The sequence below is a fragment of the Ascidiella aspersa genome, chromosome 3 (assembly GCF_963924565.1).
Source record: "Ascidiella aspersa chromosome 3, kaAscAspe10.2, whole genome shotgun sequence".
NCBI classification, from domain to species: Eukaryota; Metazoa; Chordata; class Ascidiacea; order Phlebobranchia; family Ascidiidae; genus Ascidiella; species Ascidiella aspersa.
In genome coordinates, this window is record NC_139449.1 from 28,103,035 (window position 1) to 28,125,226 (window position 22,192).

Sequence of the window (22,192 nt, forward strand, 5' to 3'; positions counted from 1 at the left end):
GCCATATTTTTTCTCTTTGTTTGTTGTTTTTTTTCCAAAAAAATCCAAATAAAATTGGGCCTTTTTTTGGTTTATTAAAAAAGTATATGAGTGTTATGTTAAGAATAGATCAAATTAACACAAAAAGAGAAAAATTTCAAAAAAAAAATTTACAAAAAAAAGAAAAAATTAAGTAAAATTGCCTCAAAAAGAGAAATTCAATGTACCAGCAATCCAGCATGACTATTTGTTGCATTTTTTTAATAATTTAAGGAAAAGCATAGGCTTGTTAGAGTTTGTAGTAGATTTGGATTTTTTTGTCTTTTTTTGAGTTAAGTTTGGCGTTTTTATTTTTGCCATCTGGCAACCCTGCACATGGACCAAACTGAGATGAAGTCGTAAATGTTTACAGTGGCGAAGATGCTGACCCTGGGTCCTAGCACTATTTGTTCGATAATTCAGTCAATAAGGGCGACATGTTGAGACTCTTAATTTACCCCTATCGCAACATTTGTTTTTTTTATCGCAAGTACAACTATGTGAATGTTGCTTTTTTCCAGGGAGTCGAACCGGAACCGAACCGGAACTTTATGAACCGGTTTTGGGTCAATTTTTTCCGAACCGTAACCGAACCTGAACCGCAATTTATAATATTTTAAGGAGCCGAACCGGAACTGAACCGAATAATTTGAAAGTACCTGAACCTTAACCGAACCCGAGCCTGTAAATAAAAGCGGTTCGCTCCTGTATGACGTCACAACTTTTATTTTGCAGAGTCAAGTTACGCCATGTTCGAAATTTTATAAAAAAATATGAATATTGAATGAAAAAATCGTTTATTTTTTAGATATTTCAATAATGGTTGCTATAAGTCACGTAACTTGGAATAAATGACTTACAATTCAAAGATTATTCTCTACATTTATCGACCCACATTTTGAGATTTAACGTAAATTATATTGTGTCTGGAACTTTATGAACCGGTTTTGAAATAACGATGGTTGAACCGGAGCTGAACCGGAACTTTTTAATTCCTCCGAACCGAAACCGGAACTGAACCGGATTCCGAAAAAATCCTTGAACCCGAACCGAACCTGAACCGGAAAAGTCAAACGATTCAACTCCCTGCTTTTTTCAAACCGCCCTGGCCATAAATGTTTGTAGTTTTCGCCGTATTTCATTTCCCGCTTCGAAGACTGATTTTTCCAGTCTGGAAAGTATGGAAGATCTCGGGGAAAATCCGGTTGACCGGGTGCAACAAAGATAAAAAAGTGGACCTTCAAATTTCCGGGAGTACTTTGTATTGCGAACATTGCACTGTAAACGTATGCCTGTAGCGATAGGGAGTAGTTTTCCCATTAAACCAACTTCGTTGCCTAACTTGACATAACAATGCACGTGACCAGTGTTCGCAAAGGGCTTGTAGAACCAGAAGCTAGCCAACACTCAAAATTTTCGAAAATATTTTAACGGCAAAATAAACATATTTGTCGTGAACTTTTCGAATTTTTTTTTTTACTCAAAGATAAAAGAATGCTCTATATCAGTGGTTCTTAACCTTTTTGCTACCACGCACCCCTTTGGTAATCTCCCTATTCCTTGTGATCCCTTAAACTTTAAATAATTAACATACCATAAACAAGTCGGTATTTTCAGATTACATATTAGTGAAAACACACTATACAAAAGTTAAATCTTAATCGCGCAAAGCGCGAAAAAAGTGTGTTGAATTTGTTGAATCAAGTAAACTTTAATATAGCAGACCTATCACAAAATTCGCAAAAAGTCTGCGTTCCCCGGCGCTTTTGTGACAAATCCATAAACTAGGTTTGCGTAAAACGCAAAACATTTTTGCAGTTGTGTTGTTGAAGTTGGCAAAAACACAGTTTGTTGAGAGGATGGCATGGTGCCTTTAACCCCTGCTTGCGTACAACTTAGATCACTTTCAATCATATCATACTGTTCTGACTAAACACAGCCCAAATCGATCGTATCAAGTAACAAATATTCTTCAAGAAACTATTAAAACATAGTAGTCAAAAAGTTCGCAAATCGCAAAATCATGAACCATTTTTCTTCTGTTACTTTTTGCACATCTTCGCTAATATCAAAAACTGACGCAAGTTCAAAAATGCCAAAATTGTATTTTTCGATTTTTGTACTAATGAAATGGTTGCGCGTATTTTTGGCGAGTAGTTAAATAGGCTATCTCTAGCTTCTATTGTTCTCGAGATGGAGTTTCTTAAAAGTGTAGTAGAAGCAATATTTTCTTAAAATGTTTCATAAAAGTGTTGTATGGTGATATTTACGACAGTATTAGGATTTTCTGTTGGTTTTTTTTTATGAAGTTACAGCCGTTCAATAAAATATCCAAAATCACGACTTATGACGAGCTTAGCAGCGTAACGAAGTTTGAAACCGTCGAAAACAGAACAAGGGGTGTGTCAACATGGAATTATGTTCGTGTTGAGCATTTCAGAAGTTAAACCGCCCAGGTTTTCAAAAAATTGGTTGTAGTAATTTGGTTGGAAAGTGTCGCAACTTAAACAAAATGACTCAATTATGAAAAACTCGTAACTACAGATACTACTTTAACATAGAATAAGCAATGCTAAAACAGACAATACGAAATTTAACTTGTACGATTACTATTAGTGCGTAGTACCTAATAATATATATTGAAATCATTCTGTTTTGTCAACAACAAAAATTAAAATGCATTTTTATCAAAACCATAAATTTAAACTTTCGACAGTTCTTTTATTAGCGACAACATGTGTAATTTTGATGTAAAGCATAGGACAGCATTAAAACAGAATTAACAACAAACAAACGCAACATTAACCCAATAAAATCATTATAAAAAGTAGCCTAATATATATTAGAGTAGATCTCGCGCTTCACTAAGAATTGGTTGGCGCCTTGTAAGAACCGCTGATCTATATTTCCCCAATTAAAACACATCTTATTACTTGCCATAATTTCCAAGAAAAAATAAGTTGCTTGCAAGGAGACCAAATAATTCGTGCAGCCCTTATTCGAAACTTTCCAACGATGCCACACATGACTCGGTAAATATTGAGGTCATGCGCTTTTATCGTCGATGACCAATACTAACATTCATAAGCGATCGCGGTACTTTTTAAACGCCTGCCACCCAATTCAAATTGCAATCAAGCCAAATTTTATCAAGACACTTCCACAAACCTTATAATGTCATAGAAAGAAGTAATATTTAAAAATACTTTTGTTGAAAATATTTGATATTAAATATTTAATACGGTATGCGTAATATCGCACATTTTCATCCCAGCAAAATAGGCCCAAAATTAATTTGCTTACCAGGAGACCAAATAATTCGTGTAGCCCTTGATCACACCTTTTCAACGATACCACACATTATTCGGTGAATATTGAGGGCATGCTCTTTTATTGTTGATAAAGGTACCAATATTCATACGCGATCGCGGTAACTTTTGAACGCCTGTCACTAGCCCAATTCATTTGCAATCAAACAAAATTTTATGAAGATACTTCCACAAACCTCATAATGCCATATAAAGAAGAAATATTTAAAAATATTATTGTTGAAAATATTTCATATTATTGTCATTTAATATGCGTAATGTCGCGAAATTTCATCCCACTAACATTCAAACAGAATAGGAAGAGTTTCAAATGCAAAGTTAGAGTTTAAAAAACAGCAGTACTACCAAAAACTACAATATTTGCTCATAAAAATGCTTGTTTCAGCTTTGTTCACAACTAGATGGCCTTAAATATTGTAATTATATTCTATTTACGATTTAAAATTGTAAAAGAATGCTTCATGGTTTTAACCTAAACCCTATTTTACAAAAAAGTTGTAACAGTACAACTACAAGTACAAAATTAAAGTTGTAACAGTCCATGTTTAAGAACTTCTCGCTAGCAGTATAAAAAGAAATTACAAATAAAAACTAATTATTTACACTTTAAAGTGAACTCAAAACGAATAATTAGCTTCACAAAAGATTCTACAAAAACAAAGCACAAAAACACATAGCTAAACACAATGGATAACCATTGTAAAAGATCTTTATATTTTTTTCAAGCACAACAAAACAACAAATGGCAATAAAAAAAAACAAGCACAATAAAACAACAAATACAATTTTTTATAAATAGTTTTGTGGCAATATACATAAATAAATACAGGTGTGCTTTTTTGTTCCAATAATTGGGTGTTTTTGGTAATTAGCGATAATATTGGGACTGTAAAAAAGTTGATATCACTTGTAGGGTTCCCAGCCCGAGTGCATTAAAGATCTTGCCACTGGAGTCATTTTAGGTGAAATATCTCCGGTCTAGCGAACTTATAAATATCGTCCTTTGTATAGAAGGTACTTTAAGTTCTAAAAAACAGTGATGCAAATAGCGACTTACTTTTTAGTAGGTTATATTGTGACCTGTTGCAGGCAACTTCCTTTTTATACTATATATGTATATGTTTGTGAGTGTGAACGTTTAACACAAAAGTTTTGTTAATTAGAGCACACCTATTTATGTCCAATTGTTCGCTGCATTAAACAGAGATTTATTTACCCTAATCACTGTTTGTTTTTTAGGCTTTAAACACTTTTAAGTGATGAGAACATATCTTATCAACCCACAATTTCACATATATATATATTTCATAATACATACGGCAAAAAAACAGCCCAAAAAATTCTGCTAAATAGCAGTTAGCAATGTTCGTAGAAATTGGCAATTTTTAAGACTTGTCACATTTAAAAAATGTTTTTATTTTTTACCTAAATAAAATTCTACATTCCATTGCTGATTACATTAAAAAACAAAAGCATAAGCCATAAATCCATATTTGCTTCTTAAGCAATCATTGGTTGAAAGCTTTCATAAAATTGTTTAGTTGCATCAGTCATTAAATATTCAGTGCATTCAGGTAATAATCCTACCACTCTGGCTGGAGATCCACTCCATAATGTAAAAGGTGGTATAACAGTTTCTGGTGGAACAACTGTATTGTCAGCAATCTGGCAGCAATCTTTCAATATACACCTTCTTCCAATGTTGCAATTTTTACCAATGTGAACATATGAACCAATTTGTGCAGCATTAATAACTGCATTTTCTTCGATAACCACATGATTTCCAATCATACACGGAAAGAAGGCAACACCTTTGTTAAATTTCTTAAATGGTGGTCTTATAATGGCTCTACTTTTAACAATACAGTTTCTTCCAATCCGTACATTGGCAAGATCGCCACGGATTACACATTCGTCTTGAACAATTGTTTTTCCATTTAAAACAATATTTTGGCTTCCACACAAAACAGATTGTCGACTCACTTTGTTGCCGGATGCAGTTTCAATATACTTGTCTTTTGAGTAAAATGTAAAATCAGAATCCATTTTTATATCACATGTATTGTATTTCGGCCATAAAATGTATTCAGCATTCCACCATTGTGAAACATAGAAATTTGCAACTGTTTATCTGACTCACGCAACCCTCTAGTGGCGGAAACCATCCCATGAAAAATGACAAACCGGAATATTTGGTGATAAGATATAAAAACGTGTGGCTTTCAAGTATTTTTATGTAACACTTTATCAGGAGAGAACCTAAATGTTTCATGCAATCGAAATTGGGCAAATTATACCCAAATAGCTAGCGAAGCGCGAAAGAAGGCGTATGTTTGGTAAAAACTGGCAAATCTTTTGATTTACAAGGAGACGTGACACATTGGGCGCACATAAAATAAAACCTATTCCTTTTACTCGTGTTAATGTTTATCATAAAAGATGGAATACATCAGCGAAACACTCCACTTATATATAGCTTCAATACGCACGTCGCCTTTGGTCTGAGAAGCCCTTTCAAAACGAAAGTCTCTCTCAAAAAAAGAAAAAAATACTCTTTAAGACAAATACGATGCGCGCAAAGCGCGAAATGTTTTTGCGTTTTCGTATAGTTAACATAGTTAAAAATATAAGACATGGCCTTGTGTCCAGCTTGTAAAATATCAGGCCGGCTGATTTTTACTGGCGTACCGGATCGCGGGCCGTAGATTGCCGACCCCTGCTTTATAGGCTATACTATCGCAATGGTTTATTAATGAAGGTAAATCGCAATGCGACTATGGGTCTAAAATTGTTTAATGCTGTTTTACATGTGTCTTTTATTCCTTTATTATAATTATAATAATTATTTTGTCCCATTATGATTTCAGACACGTTTTAGCATCTAAAAGAGATCTTTGAGTAGGATTACCATACGTCTCGTTTTTAGGCGGGAGAGTTTTGATTTATATCAATTTGTCGGATATTATTAGCTTGTTGAGATTGGCCTGGTCGTTTTTGCGGTGTAAATTTAGTCGACATAACCGAGATCAATCCTTTATAGCTGTTTGCGAACCGTACGAAGGTTGTGTCAAAATCAATAAAGGCAAGTTTTTCTTGAGCGAATATATTTTTTCATCCTAATTCTTTTCAAACAATCGGCATAGATTTAGTACTTTTTCAAACTGCACATTCGCGCGAGAATTTGGCTGGCAACAAAAAATGGCCCATCAGTTTCCGTTTTTAAATCTGTATTACACGTTGATTAAGTCAAACAGCGAAAAATGTTTCTCGGGCAGGAAGCATGCTTTATTAATTTTTTTAAAGATTCCGAAACCCTAACCTAAACACAAAAAAGGCAAAGTTCATTGCTAACTCATTTGCCTGTATAAAACGCAAATAAACATAGAATTAGAGAAACACTGATTCAATTTAGACACGATATGAGTTAATATAATTCGCGAAGATCAATTGATACACAAACAAACTTTTTTCCACTTTTCATATCCTCTACAATAATTTTAAATCAAACAGTACTTGAAATATATTAGAGAAATTCGTATAAAATGGTTAACATATATGTGAGTCAAAATAAAACTGCGTATAACGTTCTTCGGCGTTACATTGTTTTGTGAATCTAAAAAATTATTTCCAAAATCTGGTTGCAGGCCAAACGTTTTGCAAATGCCTGTAAAAACGAACAGGTAGGCATATAAAGAGTTTACCACTCAAACATTATTATTTTTTTACCAATAATTTGAATTTAGTTTGAAATTTTCCCCGAAAAAAAAAATGAAGAAGAAATAAAATACTTGCGAACGGGCAATACTAATAAAGCCATCTTTCAAGAATTTTTTGCAAAGTCATTAGAACGAACGCTGGCGTGTTGGGCGCCTTCCCCATTGGCGTTTGATTTATGTGGCGTGAAACGATTTTGGGTTTTGGGCGCAATCATGTTTAGTTGACGCATTTTATACGCAGAAATAGGCTGGCGAAATCTCGATCCATGGGCGAAGCGCGTCACCAAAAATCCATCAGGGAAACGATAAAGGTTATTGTGACGTCGTTATGGGAGCGAATTTGTATTGACAAGCCGATCCGGAAACGAAATCACAAAAATTAAGTTGAAAAAAATTAGAGCCGAAAGTTGTTCGTCAAAGGTGCAACGATCGAGTGCCGAAGCCAAGTTTAAAGGATCTAAGTGCTAAATATGATTTGATGATTTTTTTTATTAAATATGTATAAAACTAAAAGATTGTACACGGGACATAATAGTGTGTGCCTCCTTTGCTACAGTTTACCAAGTGTTTGATAACCAATATGCGCCCAATTTTTTTGCCCCGTGTAAAACTTTCCCACAATCGGTGATGAATTTCCTGGCTGTCATAGTTTCAGGCCCTATATACACTTTAAGGTTTTCACCACATTGCATCCGTTTTGTATTTCTTCCGCATCTCAATTCCGCTGTCTGCATATCGAAAAACGTTTTCGAAAGCGACAGAAGTGAAAGCGTCAAATTGCGTCATATCGCGAGTCGCGGTTATACGGGACGCATCGTCATGGTACGATCAGCAAAGTTTAGCGAAATAACTAGAATATAGACGGAAAATAACCGCTGCGTTACGAGAATAGAGCCTGAAAGTTCAACAAAAGTGTGATTAACAAAATTTGGGGGTTTTCCTACGTGGTGGTGTTAAAACAAGACCGATATGTTTAGCTCACGATTTTTGTTGCATCTATTTACACATGACAGACACAATATTTATCTAAAACAAGCCGCGCCCTCATTGTGCCTATATCGAAATTATATAACTAAAAAACGCGCTTTCTCTGCGATGATATTTATAATGCGGTTTGACAGCGTTATTTTATTTGGATGCCTTTAAAGTCATTTTTCGCGGTTTGTTCTTATCACTTATTTCGCGTCAAGCGCTGTCAAGCGTACGTGGCAATTAAACGTGCACATTTATAAACAAAAATATATAAAAAGAAGATTTCGAAAAGAGGTACTTTACCAAGACAACTCTTTGTCGCTCTGTCGCAGAAATAAGTTACGTTGTTCGCACTTGATTCGTTAACATCAGGTTTAGATTGTAAGGTGTTTGACTCGGATGGAACAGCGTTGCCTCGACTGGCCATCGTTGTTAGATCTGAACGTTTTACATAAGTACAGCACCTTTCAAATTGCGAAAGACTTATTACAAATTTCAGTGAAAATCGATATAGGTTGATTCAGTGAAAATTGTATTATCAGGAGTTGTAATCGATATGTCTTAGGCATCTCGCCGAAACGTTGGTGTAATGGTGTGCGACATGCATAACTCACTGCACAAAATAATGTTCTTGATTTCTTGCGGTTGAAGTTAAAGTTTTGCAATAATTTGCACAAAGTTTTAATTTTATTTTTGAATTGTGAAACTCGGCGCTGTATTATAAACGAAACGTTGTAGGAAAAACCGGTTATGCCAAAAAAAAAAAATTGTTGAAGTTTAAACGTGTAGAAAATCACCTAATCATAAAACATTAGCCTAAAAACTATGAAAACCGTATAGTTCCGCATTAAAACTCGTGCAATAAAAATTGGTTCTTAATTAATGCAAAATGTCTTCCAATATAAAATACTCGTAGGAACGAAATACAAAGGCTTTAGCCATTGAATGCGCTTCCAAAACTTTTATTCAAATTGCAAACGAAAATATTGCGCCATCGGAATTTTATGAATTTCTTTTAAATTGCAAACGAAAATATCGCGCCATCGCGCCATCGGAATTTCGTGAATTTTTTTTAATTTACAAACGAAAATATCGCGACGTTGAAATTTTGTAAAAATTTTTTGCAAAGGGAAATATATCGTGAGATTATTCACGCTGTCACCGCCAACGTCACACAAGCCCCTCGCTCGCTTCAACAATTAGCCGCTTACGTCACGGCACGCGTGAAACCGCCACAGGTTTCGGAAGAAAGGCGAGAAAAAATGCGGCGATGACCGCCTTTACCGCCATCGGTCGCGAACTCTATAAAGCGGGCAATCACAGTCCGACGGCAAATCGTCTTTTCAAGTTTCAAGTGACACACTTGATTTTCAATATAGTATACCTTGTTTTCAAATTTTTGATATATTTGCGAGATAGTTTGTGAAGTTAAGCAGAACATAGAAACCGGAAATGAGAGTTCTGCAGCTTTGCCTGGCGATTTGCGTAGTGTACCTTTTGACGCTGCTTCGTACCAGCGAGGGTAAGCATTTTGTTTCGCTTGAATTTTATAGCATTATTTTTCAATTTTTATTAATTAAAGTGTATATATTTTTTAAGTTAATAAATACAGTGGAAAATTCCCTTTCGGTGAAAGCTTTTTAGTCGCAAAGAGAGCAAAATGCTTTTGTGTAAATCCTTTGAGTTAACTAAATCGTTCTATAGTTATAAAAAAATATATATTTCAAACCAGCTTTTATTTGGCGATTCACGTGTTTGTGTTGCAACAGCGGATGCCCCTGAGACTCAATTTGACGTGAGCTAAACACTTGTGTGAATTTAATTTAATAAACATTTGAAAAATTGCGTCCAATTGTGGCGTGCCTAATTTAGAAACAACCAAATACATTAATAAAAACTTTGTAAACAGTCAATAAGTTCGCTTTTCAAAACGCATATATATATTCACACTTTTTCGTTTACTAAAGTTGTTACGGTCACAGACACAACGTTGTTTTTTTTTAACCAAATGAAATAAAATGAAATGTCCTTGTTTTCTTTCAGGCTTATCCTGCATGGAATGCGCCAACGCAAGAAGCTACTGGGACTGCGATAGAAAAGGAAAAATAAGAAAGTGCGATGACAATCAGGTTGGTAAATTTAATCCGAGCTGAATACCATTGCAAAAAATTGTGAATTTTTTAAATAAACAGTTTCTCGAAACGTTTGCGTAGTTTGAAATTCGAGTTTCCCTGAAAGACAAACCAAAATACTCACTAATTTTTAGAAAATATGAATTAAGCAGTTTGTCGTGCTTTGTAAATCGCCGGTTTATTTTTGCAAACGACGGCCACGCTCGTGCCATAAATTCCAGTCGAAGGCCGTTAAATTTGCATGGGTGCTTACGTTTTCCTGGAAAAAAAGAGTTTGCCGTAAAACGGCGCCAATAGAGGCCATAAAAGGCGGCGTTGTCGATCGTGATGTGTCGAGGTAAACGCGAAGTATGTACGTATTTAGAAAAGATCGCGAACCTTTTGTCTCCGCGCGCACATGCAAATTATTAATAGCATCGCAATTGGATGGAGGCGGTCACGGGACCATCACTAGCGTGCAGGTCGAAACCAGGCACCAGACGTTGCGTTTGTTGTCGCATTTTTTAGCGGTTACTCGACATAACGTGTTATCTCTTGTTGTGATTGCACACATCGCCATTCTTCGCCGGCGAGGATCATGACTTTGTAAACGCGACCGTTGCCTATAATCGCCTTTGCGGAAAAGCCCCTCGCGGGAGTAGAACGCGATAACACAACACCGTAAGTTTATCGCCCGAAAAAACAACAACACGGAAATCAAATCACTGTGCGAGATCACGCTAGTCTCGCCTTGTCGTGCTTGGCACCTATCGCGTCCATTGTTTTTGTTACAGAAGGCACGAACTTGACCTTGTCTAGTCGACTAATCAGCCCACAGACATCCAAACAGCGGCACCTGGCAAAATTTCGCCGTTTCCTCAGGACGCCAATTTTCTCGCGAAAGGCGACGCCGGTCTCGTTAAAGACCCAGTCACCACAACCCGCTATTTCCTCCATTTCTCAATTCCGCGATTTATACGGTCTCGGGGAGCGATTGGCACGTTGGAGTGGACAGGCCGGTGACGCCTATATTGTGTGGGCGTAGGTTTCGCCCCGGTAATAGCCGTGGCCTTCGCGTTTCTCGATTGGAATTGTTGTCCGGTTATTAATTCGGTTATCACCGCCGCGATCGTACAGATATAGGGCGGTCCATTTATTTGTGGTTAATTGTTTTCCCGTTTCAAAGGTGGAAATCTTCAGCCTTAGCGCAATTAAACACTGGAAACGACAAAATTTAACGCAATTAACGCTGTAGCGACAAATGGTTGGTGCCTGACACCATTGCCCCCGATTATTCCGTTCCCATCTTTAACACTGTCACAACAAAGTTAAATAGCTGTTTTTACCATATATTAGCTTATAGTACATTGTCACAGCTTAACATTTTACAGTACTTGTTAGTAAGCTTGTGTTGGTTGCCGAATGCCGTTTGCCATGTAAAGTCTATACCTATAGTTTTTATTTGTTTTTCATTTTTATCTTACTATATTTCTCTTTTCGTCCAGAACTCGTGTCAGACCGAAATCCGTCGCTTCGGAACCTGGGACAAGAAGTACACCGTGATTCGAAAATCGTGCAAGTCCGATCGTGCCTGCAACAGGAATGCCGACCAGGTATAAATTAAGTGAACCAAACGTCCGCAACTGCCTTAAACCGTCTCCGGACTGGAAACAAACATTTGCCGATCGCGGCCAGCGCTAATGCGATTGCGGCCGGTCGGGTGATTTTTACCCGATGACTGTGCGGACACCTGTAAAGTGTAAACCTTTCGAACCGCCAAATAAGGTTAAACAGCAAAAATATGTTTTTAAACAACCAAAAAGTTAAGCGGCTGGAAGAGTACTCTTGTGTTCGTCGAAGTACGATTCCCTTTATTTCTTTCTCTTGTCACGAATTTGTCCGGCGAGAAGTGGACCCGGGAATAAAATAACTGATCTTTGTTGTTTTCCCGCGCTCGAGACCTTTCATTGGTAGTATAAGGCATGCGGCCATCACATTGCGTCCGCAATTGAAGTCGGCGATTAGCGCCTGTACTATATAAATCTGGGCTTGTAATTGCAGGTCAGGCCGAGCGCTTTGATCCGAAAACGCCAAGTAATAGCCCAGATCGGACGCCTTTATGTTAACCTTTCACACGCCTGTTCGAAGCGATTGTCCTTGGATGAACGCTATCAAATTGCAAATTAACGCGAACGTTTTATTGCCTGAAAGCGACGCGTCACATGTGAAAAAAGCCGGCATGATAATTTGCAGTCACGAGTGTGTCCTAATCTCGTAAAATGGCAGTCGGGGAAAGTTCGGAAAAATCGTACCACTTCGTTTGTTATAAAGTGTTTTCCTGTTGAAATTACTTTCTTCTGTTGTATATTAGAATCCAGCATTTGCTTGGAGCCCCAACCAATGCAATCCGAACCAAATCAACTCCGTGTGTCGTTGCTGTTGCGGTACCGACAACTGCAACGTGGGAAAAGCAAAGTGCTTTGGAAGTAAGACAACTTTTACGCTCGATATCGCAATTAGTAAAGTCGTGTAACAAGCAATATTATTCGGCTTCATGGCCTGACAGCTTTTTTTAAGGCGCGGTCATTTCTAAATGTTCGCAACTGCCAAACATTTTTACTTAAGCACACCACCCACGTTGAGGCTTGAAACGACTTTTTTAAACATATTTCATGTTAAAACTTAACTGTATTTTTATTGCAATCAGTATATTACAACGATGGCCGTTCGACCCGAGAATAAACAAATCTCAAATAAATTGGCCAAACGCTGCTATTATTAGAGCCATCACAGTAGATGTTTATTAGCAAACAGAAATGATCATCAAAAGATCCACAAAGGTTTAAAAACATTACAAACGAAAATACGTCAGTATCTTCATAAACTATATATTTGAATAAAGTAAATATATATAAATACAAAGAAACCCATATCGGAAAGGCTTTTAACAAAAATAAAATTGGCAAATATATTTAAGAGCCTACAGCCAAACTGTTTTTGTCGCTTTTTTTCTTCCGTTAACTGTAACTTAAATTCCAGCTTGCCCCTACGGCCACAAGGCCCCCGACCACGGACGCTACTCTTGCAGCCATGGAACAGGCGCTGGGAGCGTTTGTCGGTTCTCGTGCGACTACGCGTACGCCCTTATTGGATCGCCGACTTCAAGATGCGGTAAATACAAACGAGGCGTTTCTCAATTAGTTTTTTTTTTGGTTAATTTTTATTTTATATGTTGAATATAATTTATTTTAATCTAGTAGATATTTTTTTTTGAATTTTTAACATCATGTTTTTTTCAAATTGTTGCATGACTTACCGTTTTTTAACAAAATTATGAGTTTGTGGAAATTTGCAGAAAATAAATAATAATAATACGTAAATAACTTTTATTTTGTTTGTTTTTTATAAATCGTATATGAAGTTGGTAAAAGGCAACGTATTTTAAACATTATTTTTAGTGTGATTTAAAGGTTTGCGCCAAAAACTCTATTTTAATGAAAATATTATTATAGAACAGCTTACAAAAAAATCTAAATTAAACTGACTAGATTTGAACAGATAGTTTAAGTCGGGTAAAAGTTAAAAAAAGATTTCATAAAGCATGAATTGCTAGGGCAATGCACGTTGGACGTTGGTAGCTGTTTTCAAACTCAGAAATCCATTCTACGGAATGAAGTTCAGCATTTAAGTGGAATTCCTTGAGTCAATTTTTTGAGTCCTTATGCAATCCATTGCTTTTTTTCTTTTGAGAGCGTAAGCCGCATCAAAAGATCTTCCACTTGCATTTCGACAGGTTCAACTTTTCGCCAAGCGGTTTAGCATTCTGCCAAGAGTGCCACGACGCGGTCCGCTCTTTGTTTTTGCGTCGAAGTGACAGATCCAAGTCCGTAATGCGACTTGTTAGCAGCTAACGCATTCGAATGCTGACGTAGAATGAATTTGGTGCTAAGCCGCTTCGGAATGTTTTTTTTTTCGAAACAAACAACGCACAAGTACAAATTTATTTGTTTTGCCAAGTCTCGCTATGTGCAAGGTTAATATTGCGGCGATGGGACAGGTACGGTTAAAATTCGTGCATGTGTAAACAGGCTTAAGGCTAAACGCAATCGTGGAGTGCTTGACCTTTAGCCGCCAGTGAATAACAACGTTCTTTATAATCGGAGATAATGCGTTTGTACCAAAACCTCAATTCGATAATTTTTTGGTGGATCTTATTATAATTAAAAAAACTATCTGCGTATTGTGTTGCAAGCAGAGCATAAAATACAAAATAAAAGTCATTTGTTTACAGAGGGAAATTTTATCGCAATAACAGAAATCCAACTTTTTAGTGGTTCATCAGTAAACGTTCTTACAACTATTTAAAAGATATTTCCTCCAATTACTTCAATCCGAACTGCATTTTGCAAATCACAAGCGAGGCTCACCGGCCTCACCTATCAAAACTTATCAAAGAACTAACATTGATTAACCATTTTTCTTTGCATCCACACAGGACACGACAAGAAGTGGAGTAGTCCGACCCCGACCTGTAAAAGACTTTCGTGCGAAAACGCGACTGCCCCGAAAGACGGAACGCTAAAATGCTCCAAGAACATCACGGTCGGCAGCGTATGCAGGTCAGTTGGGTTTGGTGCCAATTGACACGATCATGGGCCTGGTGCCAACTTACATGATGACCAAAGAGCGGAACTGATAGTAAAGCGTCGCCATAAGTTATTGTCTGTGCGCCGGAACACCTCGTTAGAATGGCGTTTATTTGGCGAGAGCATTGAACACGACTCGCAATTAACGAGCCGTTACTTAGCGCAGAAATCACACGTGCATTAACCGCTGACGTCAATCACGCAGCTTGAAAACACTCTTGACGTCACCGGTTAAGGTTTCGCTTAAAAATTTCGACCAGTGTTGTCAGACATTTGGAACGGAAATAAAAATGATAAGATGGCACAATGAAATATTAACTAATAGTGCGCTAATTGCCCCATATTTCATCATGTATCCATTGAGAGTTGTCATTCTTTCCTAAAGTTTTTTTTCAACACAACCTAAATCCAACATTTATTCGACAGGTTCGGCTGTAACGAAGGTTTTGAAATGGTCGGATCTCGCATGATGATCTGTAAACGGGACGGTAGGGGAGCAGCCTGGAGTAACACGCGACCGACTTGTAGACTCATTGGGCCACGCGATGAAGGTAAGTGATAAGACTTTGTCAAAGCCGCCTATCCATTTATTGTTTCGAATTAGAATCAAAGCGTTGCACAAATTGAGCTGCACGAAAAGTTTGCAAATTTCCTGGTAGGCGCTCGTCAACAGACTCCAAATATAAATCAAAATTGACTCGACCTTACATTTGTCTAACAGAGTGTTGTGCAACTCATTACGTATATATGGAAAGCCATAAAGCAAGATTGTCCAAATCGTGGCTCATGGGCCAACTTCTTTCGTCGTGTTCTAGTTTAAAATCCAACACAATATAATATCGCTCAATAATAATAATCTAAAAAAGAATAACTTTTGAATCTAAATCTTAAGAAAAAAAAACGATAAAACCTATTTAGCCAAAAAATGGTAATGCGATTTTTCGAAAGTTTCGTTTATCATAAGAAAGTTTTTGTAATCCTAATGAACTTTTAAAAAGGTTTTTATTTTACATTTTCATATAAGTTATTCCCTTTAAATATAATGATGTAATAGCTTTTTATTGCGCAGCACAAAAGTGATACAACGTGTAATGTGTAGTCTATAAATCCAAACAATAACTTGAAGTCGAGTTTACGACCTTTTAATTGGTGATCGCCTCTTTCAGCACGAGCTTAAAACCGGGTGTTTTCCGGAAATATTTCATAAAATCCGAGGGCCAATAGCACTGCGTCAGCACTATCACGCCATAAGGTTATCACCGGCCAGGGCTTTATTGCGTCATGGTGGTGGCATTCGCTGATTATCTCTTGGCCGTAGCTTTTGATGCAATTAACGAATAATCCTGGTTGGCGTGACAACTGCAGTTTGGAATTACAATAAGCCAAGACAATGTGGCGTTGTGATGAAATATTTGCAGTAATTGATAGGCTTATGACGTCATTAAAATTGGTAATTCGAATGCCATTTCCGACTTTAAACTAGCGGTATAATTGTTCTTTACTTTGGCCCTTCGAAATGGCCAAGTGTAGCCATCTTTGCAGGACTTATTGATTGGCTGGATATTTGCAAATTTGCCGATATTAATGAAAATATGTAGAAATTGGAACGTAATCAATATACTATGAATCGATTTTATGTTATGTGAACCACTACACATTCTTCGTTTTTTAGTGATCGATAGTAAAATAGACATTTTTAACACTCCTAAGCGTTAACTACCAATCATCATGCAATCTGTCAGCCAACAACAAAATTTAACAACTAGGATAATTTTGATAAAAAATCTCAAATGCTTGTGGCCGAATTTGTCTAATTAAAATTGTTAGCAGATGATTTGTAGACGGCAAACTTGAGTTGAGAAATAAGGAATTCAGGGAGCATGACTGCTACTCTAAACCTTACGATTTCAAATAGTCACTTACTCTCTTCGTAGTCCAACAGCAAAACCATTTCACTCGCAACAAATTGATCAACAATTACGCTTGAGTCGGCCATCAACACCAAATTTCCTATCGAAAATTACCCGAAAATCCCAAAACAACCCAACATCCTAAAAATCAGCAGCTGCAATATTAGTAAAACACGCTTCTTCTGCCGCAGACCTGAAGAACGGAGTCTGCACCGACGAGAACATGCCGAAGGTTGCCCACGCCCAGGCCTTTTGCAATCACGAGAAAGCAAATACCTACGAGCGCAACACAGAGTGCAACTATGAGTGCAACGAGGGCTGGATGCCCACTGGACAGCTGACCACAAAGTGCGTGGGAAACAAGGGTCAACTAAACTGGAAAGAAGTGACGGGCAGCTGTAAACGTGAGTCACAACGTGAAAAGCTGAAGCTTTGCGTTTTGTTTTTTGTTTTATAAAGGGAAATATGAAGGTATTGTCACATAGGAGAAATGACATGTAAACTTATATAGGCTATTCAATTTCAACCTCTCTGCACTGCTATTTGTTTTAAAATCGAAACAGCTTTTTCCTATTATTTAATTATGTTTTTCGATTGTTCAACTTATATGTTTTATATATATATCCCAGTTTAAAGTTTCCACGAATGATTTTCAGAATTGTTTTTAAGCGTAAATGGCTTAGCTAATACATATTAATAAAAGCATATTTCGCAAGCATATTGTCATTGCCACTTATAAAACAAGTTTGTTTGCTCATCCTAGTGTTTATATTTTGGCAATTTTAACTAACCGATTAAAACGGACTCTGTTTGTATTTGCAGCCCAATGCCATCCTCGCCCTTTGCGGTTGGAGCACGGACGGGTCTCGTGCAAAGGAAACGGTTCTGATGAGATTTGTGAATTCAGCTGCAACGACGAGGGATACGTCCTGGAGGGAGAGGCCATCTTGCGGTGCATTATCGGTCTGAACAATTCCGCTAGGTGGAACATGAAGTTTCCCGTTTGCAAACGCGAATGTGAGTCAAACACTTTAGATGTCTGGCAGCGTAAAGATTTCACAACGTTCCACGCTAACTTTTCACATAGGCATATTCACACAAGGTTACGGTAAAACTTTGGTTCGTAGTCATGCGGTAAATCAGTCGCCAATATTTCAGCGACCAACCCAACCACATTTGTTTGATATTTTAGGTCGATAATTATCCGCCCTGCAAATCCGGACTAGCATTCGCGTAACACCGATTTGAACCCAACGTTTGTATAACAATGTGTGATGCCAAATAAACTTGACCTTTTCCCCGGCCAATGACTTTCGACCTGGCAGCACTTCAACCTTTCCCATAAACCGTGGCCACCCAAAACACGTGCTTCTGTTTCTTGTGACCTCGAAAACCCGCTGTCCTTCAAATGTCAAAAACGACGCTTTGTCACGTTCCACAGCGACAACTGAAAATAAATTTACGCCAATAATATTAAGCGTCAGATCTTAGTTGCCATTCTCCCTACGTTTCGTTTTGACCTATGTGTTTCCCATAAAACAAACAATGTTTCGTCGAGCAACGAATGGATGTAATTACACGAACATAAACCTCCTATTTGCAAACAAATACCGCATTTCAAAGAGTTCATAGTTTGATTATTTTCACAGAAAACTCTGCTTTGATATGTATAACAATAAAACAATACTTAAAACAATGCATTGTAAAATGTTTCCCGCGTATGAGGAAAACACCAGCGAATACTCCTGTATATAGTTGTACAGTTTCTGTGCAATGAAAATTTCTGGTTTGATTTCAGTAATCTTTAGCCATTACTTTGATTTGGCAAATTACAGCTCCATTTATAAGACATAATAGAAATATCAAAGCCCATAAAGAATTAGGTAGCGTTTTAAACATTTTCAACATAGTTTGTTAATTCAAACGTTCAAAATGCTCCCTACCGCTGTATGGGCTTAGATATTCTTAATATTGTCTTACTATAACCTCCAACCATTATGCTACAGACTGTATTTGTGGTATACCCTTATAAGACTGCTGTTCTGTTTTTAATTAGCAATTTTAATTCTATGCAGTGTTTTGCGATCGCCTGGCCGCACCCGACTTCGGCCAGATGAAATGCTCTCGGGCTACCTCTGGTGTCGAGACTGTGTGCAAATTCGTGTGCGACAGCAACCGCACGATGGCGGGCGAGGCCAGCTTGGAGTGTCGTCTTCAGGGCGAAGGCGACGAAGCGTTCGTGGCTTGGACGCACGACGTTCCAACTTGCGAAGGTATGTGTTTTCCTGGTAAAACCTGTGCTATAAGTTAGGCTTAAACCAGTGGTAGTTTGTTTGTTCCCTTGCTTTAAAGACCTTATGACGGCGCGAATATTTTGCGGGTCATGGGGAGAGGTTAAACAATTACTGTTGTTTTTTTTTTCAATAAAATAGCTCTATGCACAAGTTGCCTTTTGCCATCACGAAATGTCTGCTAAATGGACATTATTGCATTTACACTATAAGTTATTTTTTTCTTTCATAGCAGTTTAATGGGGTATAGACATATTTTAAATATGGCAAAAATTAAATCCTGAATTTTTACACATTGCTTTTGTCTCAAAAACAGATGGTTTGAGTAAATTTCTAACAAACGTATTTTATGTTCTTTATTAATACATTTCTTATTCCTAATTCGGCATCGCATAATCGCTCCAACTGTCGAATCGAAAACAAGGTTTTCGTTTTTACAGAGAAACGCTGCCCGGTGCAGAGCATTCCGCATGGTACCGTCAATTGCACCAACGGCAACGCAATCGGATCTGAGTGCCAATTCACCTGCGACAACAACTATTCGTTGATGCCCGACAACTACTGCAAGAACAAGTGTCAGCCGGATCAGACCTATGATTCCCAGCCAGCCTGCTGCGAGCGTAAGTATTTCAACCATAACCCCTTGTTTACACCTACAAGTCGCTATTTCAATTGACTTAAGTTGACTCTAATCGTATTGACAAAGCCTTAGGTTGGACTTATTCAGACAAGACTAATGATTTAAGTTTGATTTGCTAGGGAAATTATTTAGACTGCTGGGATTAATCGTTGTTTGTTAAAACGACTTAATTAAACTTAAATCATATTGCAAAATATTTTTAATACTTTAGTCATCTAACTTCATTCACGCTTTAATAGCCCTTTAACAATACCCCAAAATTAAAAAGTTAACTTTAACGCAACTAAAGTCTGCTTGTATGACCATTAAGTCATTGAATTTAGATGACCCCGGCTTAAGAAAGGTGTTAAATATAATATTTTTTTTAAACAGCCTTATGCCCGCCGATCGTTCCTGGCAACTTGCTCATACTTCTCGAAGCTTCCAACGAAATGACGATGAAGGATTGGAACGGATTTGTTTCTGTGGTGATCGACTTGCTCAGGTAAGACAAAATCGACCTTCCTACTTTCAGAGTATTTAAAGCTTGAAAGGAAGCTATCTATATGGCTAACATAACATGCGTTATATTTCGGGAAATATAAGGCCTTTATAATGTTTCAGCGGCAAAGACTATAGCGCAGGGTTCTTAAACTTTTTTACCGGGAACCCCATTAAATATTTTTTTGTTTCGAGTGAACCACGGTAGGCAAGAAAATTAAATAAAGGACAACATAAATTGACGTCACCATACAAGTAGACTTTCATAAATCTGTGATTTCGGTCGAAAAAATGTGAAAGTGAAATGTAGTCTATAGAAAGTCGATGTAAAACCGTTATATTTTTAATAAAACTGTTTTTTTTGGAAAAATTAAATGCTTTTTAAATATACACTAATATTTCAATTAGGCCTTAATGGACCCCTAAAACTAGTTAATGGACCACCAAGGGGCCCATGAACCCCAGTTTAATAACCCCAGAATAGCGTAAATAGAGCAGCTGAAGAAATTTCGACTATATCTAGACCGGGCATTTTACCGTATATACTGCGAAACTAGCATCTACTCATATTAAACCGTACTGTGACAGCAACCTTATCTTCCCTTGCTCACTTGCAGTAACCTTGTCCTTGGCGACGAATCTCTGCGCATTGCTGTCCTACCGTTCAGCGATTCAGCCAAGCACTCCCACTTCATCAATTTCACCAGCAACTCAGAGCAGCTGGTCGGCAGTCTGCAGCGCATAAGGTTCAGGGAGGTCAAAGGAGGTGGGCATATAACATAACACTTTTGTGTTTTAATGTATTTTTTTTTATTTTATGTGTTTTTGTGAAATCTTATTTTCGTTTGTGACAAAAAAGCTATTGCGACTTTTAGTAATTCCTGGAACGATTTTCATCTTTCTATGTAAAAATGAAATAAATAATCCAAAGTCAACCTCATTCGCCTAAAAAAGCATAAAAATAAAATAAAAGTATTTTCAATAAATGGAGGTCGTTATTGAAAAAGTAATATGATACAAGAACAATGTTACTTTTTTTAATTTTTTCACTTGAAGAACTCTTTTATAAAAAGAACAAACACATTGATAAGGCATATAAACTGATTCTCAAAACCATTTTAACCTGTTTTCTTTCGATCAGCATCTTCACTTCACACTGCTCTAAACGAAGTACCAAGTTATTTCGAGAACCTTGCGCCCCGAGTCGGTGGTTCTGCAGACCAGCAGTCGTCCGTTATGGTGTTCACCACCAGCAAGACACCAGCTTCGCACAACACTGTACTGGTTCAATCCGCCGCGGACCAGCTCAGCCACAATTACGAGGTAAGCACCGAAGCTGGTTATTTAGTCTTCTTTAACTTCCTAAATGGATGACAACGATTAAACAGCATCAACATTGTTGACTTGACTTTTCCAAAAAATATTTAACTGTGTTTGCCTCCTATATATTTGTTTTTTTAAGTAAATCAGTATAGAGAACATAGACAGCTTGTCGAAAGCCACCAATTGGCAAATATCGAATAAACAACGACAACTAAACACAACGTAATTTTTAGCGCCTTTTACTAATTGCGATATTTGTTTATCTTAACGGCTAAAAACCTCAACACTTGATTTCAAAAGTGTTTTCCATCGCCTGGTAATAAATGCCCCTCGAAAAAGCCATAACACAGCAAGGTAAACAAGCCAAATCAAGGAATAGAATTAAATCCTTAACTGGTAATTTTGCGCAGATAATGGCGGTTGGATACGAGGATCGAGGCGGCGACGTCGAAGGCCTTCTCAACTCGATCGCCGGCGAGGGCTCCTTTACCACGCTCCGGCGCGGTCGCTGCGTGTCGCTATGGACCGACCTGGTTCTGGACCTGATGAAGAAGCGCCTCTGTCGGCAGCGCACTTGCCTGCATAGAAATCACGATCACGCGCACGGCGTCGCTCTTAACAACGAGGAGTAAATCCGTCGGGCTTGGGCTCCGGCTTCTCGACTAGACTCTTTCGCTGCCGTGCTAGATTTTTGCGGCGCGCGTATGTGTGTGTGAACTGTCCGCGCCAGGGCGAAGTGATTTGCGTGCGAATTTG

At 37.6% G+C, this 22,192-nt stretch overlaps 2 protein-coding genes across 2 annotated transcripts; one reads left to right on the forward strand and one right to left on the reverse strand.

Annotated features, from left to right (window-relative positions):
* Positions 1–3,396: 3,396 nt before the first annotated feature.
* LOC146161328 (dynactin subunit 5-like) lies at positions 3,397–5,454 on the reverse strand. Its single transcript, XM_083384133.1, has one exon. The coding sequence runs from the start codon at positions 5,391–5,393 to the stop codon at positions 4,848–4,850; it is 546 nt and encodes a 181-aa protein (XP_083240259.1). The 5' UTR covers positions 5,394–5,454; the 3' UTR covers positions 3,397–4,847.
* Positions 5,455–9,487: 4,033 nt separating this feature from the next.
* On the forward strand, positions 9,488–22,150 carry LOC146161329 (P-selectin-like). The gene is made up of 15 exons (XM_083385131.1): positions 9,488–9,557; positions 10,079–10,164; positions 11,652–11,759; positions 12,518–12,632; positions 13,186–13,317; positions 14,642–14,765; positions 15,219–15,343; positions 16,894–17,106; positions 17,525–17,719; positions 18,778–18,975; positions 19,434–19,613; positions 20,006–20,117; positions 20,731–20,879; positions 21,255–21,436; positions 21,847–22,150. Exons 1-15 carry the CDS (start codon positions 9,488–9,490, stop codon positions 22,066–22,068), a joined length of 2,211 nt encoding a protein of 736 aa, XP_083241257.1. The 3' UTR covers positions 22,069–22,150.
* Positions 22,151–22,192: the final 42 nt, after the last annotated feature.

Coding starts and splice junctions, on each gene's coding strand:
- LOC146161329 (XM_083385131.1), top strand. CDS start 9,488: ATGAGAGTTCTGCAGCTTTGCCTGGCGATTTGCGTAGTGTACCTTTTG. Junction 10,165..11,651: donor GAAAGTGCGATGACAATCAG/GTTGGTAAATTT, acceptor CTTTTCGTCCAG/AACTCGTGTCAGACCGAAAT. Junction 11,760..12,517: donor GCAACAGGAATGCCGACCAG/GTATAAATTAAG, acceptor GTTGTATATTAG/AATCCAGCATTTGCTTGGAG.
- LOC146161328 (XM_083384133.1), bottom strand. CDS start 5,393: ATGGATTCTGATTTTACATTTTACTCAAAAGACAAGTATATTGAAACT.